This window comes from Erigeron canadensis, chromosome 6, assembly GCF_010389155.1.
Source record: "Erigeron canadensis isolate Cc75 chromosome 6, C_canadensis_v1, whole genome shotgun sequence".
Lineage (NCBI taxonomy): Eukaryota > Viridiplantae > Streptophyta > Magnoliopsida > Asterales > Asteraceae > Erigeron > Erigeron canadensis.
The window spans coordinates 21,483,385-21,494,499 of record NC_057766.1 but is presented as its reverse complement, the minus strand read 5'-3'; the positions used below and the strand labels follow the sequence as shown (position 1 = coordinate 21,494,499).

General features: G+C 31.9%; 1 protein-coding gene across 1 annotated transcript; it reads left to right on the top strand.

Annotated features, from left to right (window-relative positions):
- Positions 1–5,054: 5,054 nt before the first annotated feature.
- On the top strand, positions 5,055–10,699 carry LOC122602563 (mitochondrial fission protein ELM1-like; the record flags this gene model as incomplete). The annotated part of the gene is made up of 10 exons (XM_043775165.1): positions 5,055–5,162; positions 5,294–5,469; positions 5,737–5,833; positions 6,036–6,185; positions 6,313–6,439; positions 6,965–7,077; positions 7,149–7,212; positions 8,783–8,876; positions 9,194–9,302; positions 10,105–10,699. Coding segments are annotated over 10 exons (1,140 nt in total), but the record flags the coding sequence as incomplete, so codon positions are not given.
- Positions 10,700–11,115: the final 416 nt, after the last annotated feature.

Below are 11,115 nucleotides of genomic sequence, written 5' to 3'. Positions count from 1 at the left end.
TAAATACCCAAGATTATGTAAAAAAATTGATTAAAAAAAACGACTTAAAACTTATAAAAAATTAGTTTAACAAAAATATAGATAAAACTATATATAAAAGTTAAGTTAAAAAGTATGACGTGTACAAAATTTAGTTAAAAACTTAAAAATATATTATAGAACTAAATTACCAAGATTATGTAAAAACTTTGATTAAATAAACTACTTAAGACGTATTAAAAATTAGTTCAACAAAAATATAGATAAAACTAATTATAAAAATTAAGTTAAAAAATATGACGTATAAAAAATTAAGTTAAAAAGTTAATATAAAGACATTGATTTGTTAGAATATTTTAGTCATTAGTGTTAGGTGTTTTAGTGTTTGGTTAGAATATATTGTTAGATGAAAAATGACGTAGATTAAAATTTGTTAAAAAATTGATTAAAATAAATAGCCAAGATTATGTTAAAAATATATGTATTGAACTAAATACCCAACATTATGTAAAAAAATTTATTAAAAAAAAGGACTTAAAACTTATAAAAAAATTAGTTTATTAAAAATATAGATAAAACTATATATAAAAAATAAGTTAAAAAGTATGACATGTACAAAATTTAGTTAAAAAGTTAAAAATATATTATAGAACTAAATTACCAAGATTATGTAAAAATTTTGATTTAATAAACTACTTAAGACGTATTAAAAATTATTATAAAGTTAAAATTAAAAGTATAAAAGTAAATATATATTGTATAAACGGAGTTCTAAAAATTATTATAAAGTTAAAAAGATATATATAAAAGTAATAAAATTTGTGATAATTTTGTTATATGATTTGTATTTTGCAAAAAATGTATAATATGATTTGTATTTTGTAGTATAGATGGCTACTTACCATGGCGGTGATGGTGGCAATGAAGACCCGCGTAGACCATGGTGGAAGATTACATGGGGCTGCAAAGGCAGCGGTGGTAAGAAAATTGGTTCTTTATAGTTCATATTTTAATTTAATATTTTTTTACTAATTTGTCTTTTTAATTTCTGGTAGCCCCACGAAAGGGAAAGGAGAGGGGGCCCTGTCAGAATTTAAATCTCGAGGTCGAGTTCGCCAAAAGAGGTCATCTGTCGATCGACTTTGACACCAGCAATTTAAAAACGTGGCAGGCGATCGGCCCAAACTACAGCATGTACAAGAGCTTCATTGGCACACTGGTCCGCCACATCCCTCAGACCTACGACTCTTGGGACCATGTGCCTGCTGAAAGAAAGGAGTTTATCATCCCGACTTTAAACGTAAAATATTATTAATTTTTAATTTCTTCTTTGATGTTTGTATAAATTTTTAATTTCGCTAACTATTACTTTTATAAATTGCAGACTCGGTTCAAATTGGACCACTTTATTCAGATTTCTAACCCCGAGGATCCTATCAGGCGGGGATTCAGGCTGTGTGTTGATAAGGACTGCTCAGATCAGTATCGGCTCCGAAAGAGCCAGTTCAAGAGAGCCCACTTTTCCAAAAAGGGGGGCCTGAAAGCAGTTCCCTAGTTGGAACAAGCTGTTCCCCCAAAGGATATGTCGCAGGAGGACTAGAGAGCTTTGTTGGGGTATTACCATAAGGAGGACCGGGTCAAGAAGTCGGAGACAAACAGCACGAACAGGGGCAAGCAAGTTCTTGCAGGGACCCATGATCGTAAGTCTTACTCTTAGTACGTCCACCAGGAGAAAGTTAGTTATGAAATATATATGTATTAAATATATATACTTGTGTTTAAAAGTATAAGTTAAAGAATGTACAAAAATAAAATTTGTTATAAGAGGCAGGCATTGATCTTAACATTATATAGAATGTAGGGAAGAATTACAATATGACACATAAGATTTTTTGTTTTAGAAACAACCTTCCTTTATTAATAGAGATTTGGAACAACTATATTACTGTACTAATAATTAGTTAGTTCATTAAAGGAATGGTTTAATTTAATAAATTAATTAACTATAAAGTTTATTAATGTAGTAAAAATCTAAAAAAGGAATATGAAGTCATCAAAGCAATCTAATGGTTATAATTTAGTCTTGTTTCTTATCTAATGGTTGTGGTTTTTTTAAAAAAAGAATTTAAAGGGCTTTTTTATAGTTATTGGAAAATTGTTAATCTTGATTACAACCAAAACATGATTTTCATTAAAAAATATCGTCAAATTATACAAATATTAGTCAATTAATAACCGTAATTCTAAAAAAAAATCTACAAATTAATGTGTCTAAACTATAATTATAAAAATTAAATTCTCACGTTATTTGATTCATAATTTTGTTTTACATTACCTATAATTGCCTATATTTCAAATAATTTTTTTTACATTTAATGATCTTAATTTTGTATTACCAAGTTAATTATAAACAATTTTATTAAACTTACCGCGTCTTCTGCGGGATAAAAAAGTAGTGGTAACAGAAAACACATGGATAATTTTGTAAATAAGATTAAAGATTTTGATAGTATAAATTGAATATTAGGGATTTTACAAAAACTAAATACTACAAGCCATAACTCATGAATTCGTAATTGAGATCATGATATGGAGGCTGAAGCTTCCTACAATGTTAGGTAAACTAAAATGCTTGACATATAGGGTTTGTTTTTTAGTCATCATTCATCAAGTAATGGGCTTAGTATTATTTGGCCCAATACGAATACGTAAGTAGATAGATTTATATATATTACAATTTACAACCCCACTCTATCATTTCAAATTCCAAACATCTGAAAATTTTAAAAAGTTTATCCGAATCTAAAAAACCAGATATCCGATTTTTCATTTAATTTTGTTTCAAACGACTCTACGAGTATCCACTTTTTACATTTTCGAGATTGGTATGTACGGGAATAATTCAGCAAAAATTGGGTATCCTGTACCAATACCAATTCATATAGGACTAGAATCATACTAGGAACAAGCGTTTTTAAAAATTTTAGGACCGCTATCGGTATGGACCAGGGGCTCCCATGCCTATTGAGGGCATTGATATGGATATATGCTATTTTTGGAGAACTTTTCAATAATTTGTATCGTATATACAACGTTACATTAGATTTTGTATTGTTTGATTGTTTCCATATGCCCGCCCGATCGTAACTTTATGTTTTCTTGAGTTATATTTTAAAAGAAAAGAATTGAAATGATGGATGAGATAAGATATATAATCCTTATAAATTATCAATATGGAAGGAAGATTTTTAAAACAAAAGTAACCAAAGAATCCTTTCAAACTATATTACCTAATTTTCTTTCCATCATTAAAAAAATTTAAGAACTCAACTTATACAAAATCATTTAGATTTTTTTATTTTCTTACCTAGAAAAAACCATCCGCATAGTTTCTATATATATAACTAAGAGAAGTCCTAATCACTAATAATTAGCAATAAGTAAATTTTAAATAATATAGTTGTCAGGACATATTTTGTTTCCTTGTCATTTTTTTAAAAATCTCTTTATGTATTTATATTGTTATTATTTATTATTTATATTATTATTATATTTTCTATTTTTATTTCAGTTATTACAGCAACAACAATCAATCCCAACATAAACCAGGGCATAGTGGGTAAACTCTTACGAGTCACGAGTTGACTTTTACGAGTCGAGTCAACTTACACTGAAAACGAGTCAATTGAGTCAACTCGTTAGGTGACTCGTTTTTGTCCAGACTCTTACGAGTCGCTATGTAAACTTGGACCGAGTCACGAGTCGCAAACTTATAATTATTTTAATTTGATACCATGGTTATATATTATATATTATACTTAATTTGCTACATTATTTTGGGTGTTATCTATGTTGTTTTGATCATTTTATTGCAAATTTGGAGATAAATTATAAGTTTATGCCTCAAAAACTATTGAATAAGTAATATTTTGATAAATTTATTAAGATAATGAACTTAATATACTTCTACAGACGTTACATATATATAATTATACTATATTATGTACTACTTAAAAATGCTCTGACTCTTACGAGTCGACTCACGTTCCGAGTCACGAGTCAAAAAATCATGTTTTCGAGTCGAGTCAAAAGTTATGAGTCGACAACTATGAACCAGGGTATGGATAGGTATTATGTAGATAGACCTTACCCCTATACAAAGGTAGATATACTGCTTACAGATCCACCAAAATGGAATGGATCTTCAATCTAAGAGTGAAAAGTAGGGTTAGATCTACCGAAGTGGAAGCCTTAAACGGATAAGGGTAATCTTGATCCTAGTCTAAGAAACACGAACTCAGATGCATCTAAAGTTTTATTATTATTATTATTATTATTATTATTATTATTATTATTATTATTATTATTATCATGTTAGGCAAATTATTATCATTATCATTACTCTTACATGTAAATCTATATCTATATTAAAAGAGTAGGAATCCTAGCCTTCTCAAGCCTTCTTCAAATCTAAAGTTATGCTAAAAAATTGCCACCTAGGATTTATCCTATGTGTCATCTCCAAACTTTTTTATATATATTTTTATTTAAATTTAGATAGATTTGAATTAATTAGGTAAACATTATATCAAATCAAACATTATAATTACAATTATTTATTTGAGATATTAATTCCATCTGTTTTTTTTTAAATTATATATTCAATATATTTTTTTTAACAAATCTAAATTTTGATAAGATATTCAAGCATATTTAACATTAATATTATGCTAACTAAACCAAATTTTAATTATCAATATCATATTAAAACCTTGATAATTTAATTAAATAATTGCACATCATGCGGTTAAAAAAAGCTAGTTTGATAATATATTGTTAAAAATAGGTGATTTACATAGGAGTAAATGGTTTAAACGCTCCGAAAAGTCCATATATGGAGAGGACTTTTTGTTTAAAAATTTAGTTTTTCTTGTTTATTTTTTAATTTTATTAATATTTTATTTAATCTAGTTCAAAGGAACAGAAGGATAAAAGTAGGACCAGAAATTACAAAAACCCTAGCAAAACCCTTCTCTCAGCCTTCACTCACAGAGTCACAGACGTCAAAAATTTAAAGAAGGGTGAAAAGGGCTGTCGTAATCGGAAACGGATTAGCAGGAGCCGAGAATCAATGTGTCGGATTGATTCGAGCTTTGGGCCTTTCTCATTCTTCCCTCCTCTATGTATATTCCATTTTTCACTTTCATTTCATTTTCATACATATATTCTTATATATTTATTTTTATTATTTCGGGTTATGAATTTCAATATCATCAGATATTATTGTCATTGTTGAATGAGATGTTTTGCACAGCGTGTTCATAGGCCAACAGATGGGATTTATAAATGGGTTAAAAGGCTCCCTGTTTCTGCACACAAAAGACTATCAAGGCATTTGGAAACTAATGTTAATGGTGCTGCAGATAAACCAGATGTCTTAGAAGCCGATGCCGAGCTAATTGCAGCCAATGCTACTGAGACGTTTGAGAAGTATGGTTTGACTTTCATCTCTTATACTAGAATTTAGTATTATTTAGGTTACATTATTTTTTAAATGCCAACTGTCGAGTAGAACACGCCCCCACCGTCCGCCCAGTGGTAGTCGGTTGGGTCCCGCTACATCCAAGCCTGAGTAGGCATCCAAGGAAAAACCCCGAATGCAACCCCTTGAATGGCACAAGTTGACATATGGAAAAACCTGCCCTTGTAGTTACATATGGAACAAGTTGTTGATATATGTTTGTTTGTTTTCCGTAGGGATGGTCCTATATTGGTGGTTGCATCTGGTCGGGATACTATATCTGTCACAAGTTCGATTAAACGGTTAGCTCCAGATCATGTTTTCACTGTACAGGTTTGAGTGGGGGCTTTTATGTTTTTATGTTTCTTTTGATCTTTCGTGTCGTGTATTTCATAAGGTATATGTCCGTAAAAGGGACTTGGTAATCTTTCATGAAGAGATGTTTGAACTTTATATATGATTACTAGTGGTTGGCCATACGACATTCATCAAAATCTAGTTACTAACGTCTGTTGTTATTCTATTATGGATGTAGATACAACACCCGCGGTCACATTTGAATAGGTTTGATTTGGTGATTACTCCTCGTCATGATTATTATCCACTGACACCCGAAGGGAAGAAACATATTCCTTGGTTTTTGCGTGGGTGGATTACTCCTCGTCAACCTCCAGGAAGAAATGTGGTGGGTAACATGTGTGTTAGGTTGTCATACTTAAAGAATATTGCAGCATGCAAGTGCAAACAAATTCAAACCACATTTTAATTGCAAATTTACTTATGAAACTGGTTATATGTATACACGATTGCAGGTCTTAACATTGGGAGCCCTTCATCAAGTTGATTCAGCTGCACTACAACTTGCAGCCTCAACTTGGCATCATGAACTGGCATCATTGTGCAAACCCTTGCTTGTGGTCAACATTGGAGGACCTATCCGTAAGTGTATCTGCTAGAAGTGGCAGGGGCGCAGGGTGTTCTATTATGGGTCGGAATTGGGGTGGTTTTGGTACGGGTCAAAACAGGGTATTGTTTGACATGGGTCGGAAAGTTCAGGTTGGGCTAACTAGTAACATGTCTTGTGTAATTTATTTAATTTGGAAAATAGTTATTGTGTCAAGTATGAATACCAATATTATATTATTACAATATAAGCTAATTCCTAAAGTTAAATGGTTAACGAGATTTTATATAGTAATTAACAAAATTCATTTTCAGTGAGTTGCAATGTGTTTGATTCGTTTGACATAACATAATCCAAGTCTACGCATTCATGAGTAAATGGGTTGAAAATTTATTTATTTCCCATACTTTATATTTATTGAAGCCGGTTGCTCAAATCATTATTTTCATATCTTTGCAGTTGAAATGTATGTTTAGACTGCAGAACAATTATTTTTCTATTTTAGCATTTTGCCCAGTGTTAAATTAACATTGCAGCTTGGATATTGGTTTGTATCACAGGTCACTGCAGATATGGTGCAGACCTTTCAAGGCAGTTAGTAGCATCATTGATGGATGTTCTTCCAACTTGTGGAAGTATCAGAATTTCATTTTCTAGACGAACCCCCAAGCAGGTACACATATTTTCTGTCATTACTATAACTATACTAAATGAAAATAAAAACATTAAATTTTCAACCAACAGGTGTCCGAGGTACTGGTAAGGGAATTTTGTAACCATCCTAAGGTTAATATATGGGATGGAAAAGGTACCCACCCCTCCGTCTTAATTGATTTACCTTAAAGAGTTGGTCAATTTAGGTCATGTTGTATCTCAAGCTAGTGAAATAACTTTCTTTAGGTAAAGAAAGTATCCTCAAGTCTATTATTATTATTATCAATATTGACTACAACGACCTTAATCGTTTAAGTTGAACTAGATAATTATTCTAGTCATTGTTTTTTAATCATAATGAACACATTCACATTTATAGTATGATTGAGAAAAATAATTTGTGTCAACCCAATCTGATTTCGTGAGACACGGCCGTCTCATCTATTGGACTTCTAACCCACCCTATCCGAAATCCCGAATAAGTATTAGGTTAAACAGGTTGGCTTATGTGTCAGTTATGGAGATTTTGGGTTAACTGAACAGTTACTTAATTCTTGATTCAAGTTGCTGGTTGAAACCCTAGGGTGCGTTTAGTTGGGGAAAACACCCCTTGTTTTCGATTTTTGTTTTCCAAAAAAACCTGGAAAACAGAAAACGCGTTCAAATCGTAGTTTTCCAAAAATGTTTTCCATGAAAACAGAAAACACTGTTTTCCACTTTTCTATGGAAAATTAGAAAACACTTTTTTATTGTTTTCCACTTTTCATTTTCCATTTTCTAAATTTTGAAAACCTCAAATTGTTTTTCATTTTGAATGCGTTTTCAAAATTGTATTTGTTTTCTAAAAATGAAAAACTCCTTTCATTTTCTAGAAAATTGGAAATGGAAAACTAGAAAACATTTTCCACAACTAAACACGCCCTTAGAATCTTGAATTTTTGGGGTCTCTGTATAAACTCAAATCCTTATTTTCTTCGTAAGCTCTTCTGAGTCAATCTCTTAGTCAACTAAGTGACTAACCACTCTCCTTCTTACCAAGTCACTATTCAAAATACGAAACTCTTTTGCTTAATCTGCAGTCAGACCCTGACTTATAGGTTTATCATTAGAGATGCTCTATAGTATGTATGTTGGCTGATAATGTAACCTTAGAGGATGCTTGGAGAAAAAAAGACAATTCCGCGAATACTAATTACAATTAGAAGATAATAAATATGAAATATCCTAATTAAAGTTAGATAAAGCTAAAATATTAAGATAGGAATTGGGGCCAGCCGGTCTGATTTCCGTACAGCCTCGTGACCAGGAAGAAGAATAGAGAGCGGTCATGTGGAAGTGGGAGCAGCGAACCATTGGGACAGCCTGTTTGATGACCACTTGACCAGTATATTTTTCTAAATTTTATAAGGTATAAGTATATACATACAAGTTGAATGACTGGAACTCTAAAAAGATCTGTTATTCGGTTAACCGGGTTTGCCATTGTTGATATCATACTTGCATACTGAATCAAGTTAGGCGTTTAGTTTCCCCAAAAACTGAAAAATGGACCTGCGACCTGATTAAGCTGATCCTTGTGGCCTGAATCTTTTTTGTGTCGGGCGGTTTTATTGGCTATGGGTAAAAATGACACCCCTGCTATATCTTGTGACTTATAGTTTCCCTACAGTCCTCTGCAAACAGTAATAGAAGATATTGATATGGTGAATAATGATACTGTGTAGATCCAAATCCACACATGGGACACCTAGCTTGGGCTGATGCTTTTGTTATAACTGCTGATTCAGTGAGCATGCTAAGTGAGGCTTGCAGTACTGGGTACGCATCTTGTTAATCTTTAAAGCCAAAATAAGGTTTACTACATATGACAGCGACCTACTTTAGGTCGATTCCACTTATTTAGGTTCATTTTAGGCAACATACCTTGAATTTATTTCATATCAAAATGTTGTTGTTTTGCATAACGGCCAACATGCATTCCCTGAAATGCACAAAGTTAAAGTAGGTTCTACTCTGTCAAAAAAGGTCATGTTGTCCAGAATGGGAATTGACTCCATGTAGGTGGATTCAATCCTCTTAATTGCATTTTTTTTCTTCTTGATTTTGTGGAATGGACTTGCTCATTTATGTTCTAGAAAGCCTGTTTATGTAATTGGAGCTGAGAGGTGTACATGGAAGTTTGCATACTTCAACAAGTGTTTACAAGAAAGAGGGATGGTGCGACCCTTCACTGGTAATGAAAATGTAAGTTGCTATCAATACATAATATTTGTAGCCTGTGGTAACAACTAACTATTTTTTACCGCATTTAGGCCATCTCCAATGGCTTAATGGTACCGGTGTGTTGGTCCCATAGCAAACTGAAGCCCGGTTTGTTAGCATTGGACATTCAATGTGCTTCACAATTTGTTTAGTCAGTTTGCATGTGGGCAAAGTGAGAACAAACAATGATGTTGGTCCTTTGTTTAAAACATAAAATTTTTGACCGTCCGCCATGCTCACATGTTACTTAGTTTTTTCATTTTTCTTTTATTATTTGAGATGAAAGAGTTTTTGTCTAAATTATTGAATGTCCTTTAAATTTTAAAAACTTGAATGCGAAATATGTGACCATCCATTTAAAGAACGAGACATGAACATCAGTCTTTTACTACTAATATAATACATCTGTTTCTTATTTCATTTCGGTTCAACCATAAACAACGAAACTTCATCAGTTTTTTACTACCATTTATACATCATCTATCTTTTAATGTATTGATAATTTCTATTTCATGTAATGGTATTTTTTTTACTATGTTAGTGTTATATTTTTTGAATTTAATATAATGGTTTTTAGTTAATGTAATGTGTTTTATAATTTAATATAAATGATGATGTGGCATGGACAAATTGAGTTTCAGTATGTTGGGTTAGAAGTAAAATGAGTTCAGTTTGTTGGTTCAGTGTGTTAGAATAGTTTGCTGATGTGTTGTTGAAGTGGCCGGTGTGCCTGGGTAAACCAAGTGTATCATTGGAGATGGCCTTATATGGTATTGTTGTGTAGATTACTGAAACATGGACCTATCCTCCTCTACAAGACACAATGGAGGCAGCTGAACATGTGATTCAAGCACTAACAGAGCATGGCTGGGAATTGCCTCAATAATGACTCAATTGTTTATTGGTCAGTCCGAATTAGATCAGAACTGATGTGTGGTTTTATTTTTTCCTGCATCAGAGTTCAAGATCTTGTATTAATTGAGAACACTGTTAACAGCCTGTTGTATGGATCTCTCCACAATTAAAAAGGAAAAGATATATAAAATGAAAATATTGATGATGGTAACTTTTGTGAATTATCACAATGAAAGCGACAAGAAGATCTTATCCGGGATCAACTGATTATCAAAGTTTCTTAAAGATCTCGGTAATGCCCAAGTTGCCATTATCATATTTGATAACAATAGATTCTACTACAAGATTTATGCGTGTTTCCTTATTTTTTAATTTTCTTAGCCAGTCTAGTTTTTTTTGTAGTCCGTATACCAATACCATTTGGTTCATCTTGATGCATTTGTTTTAGATACTCCCTTACAGCTTTTATGTATGTATCTTAGGCATTCTTTAATTTATTAACCAAGAGGTTTCTTATTTATTTACCTGTACTTTTTACCAACTAGTATTTACATGTTGATACACACATTGATGAAAGTTTGTTCAAGAATTAGAGATTCTAGAGATGACAGCCGAATCTCGAGATCTGTTGGCCAATTGCGCCTATTGGTTCCGAAAAACCTGTGTATCCTTTGAGCCTTTTGAACACTACGTCTGGATACAATATTGCCTGGTAAAGTATCATTCAATAAAGACTGGCTAAAGGCTACGATGTTGGTTATTTGTTTATCCATTAAATGGATAAAACTATGTCAAACCAACTCATGAGCATTAAAGATCGATTTGGCATATATTTGTAATCGAACTGATCTACACCATGCCGTGTTTGAACGTAAGCTTATTAAGATACATGGCCCGTAAAACTCACTGAGACTTATGGAGATCTTTGTATCATTTTATC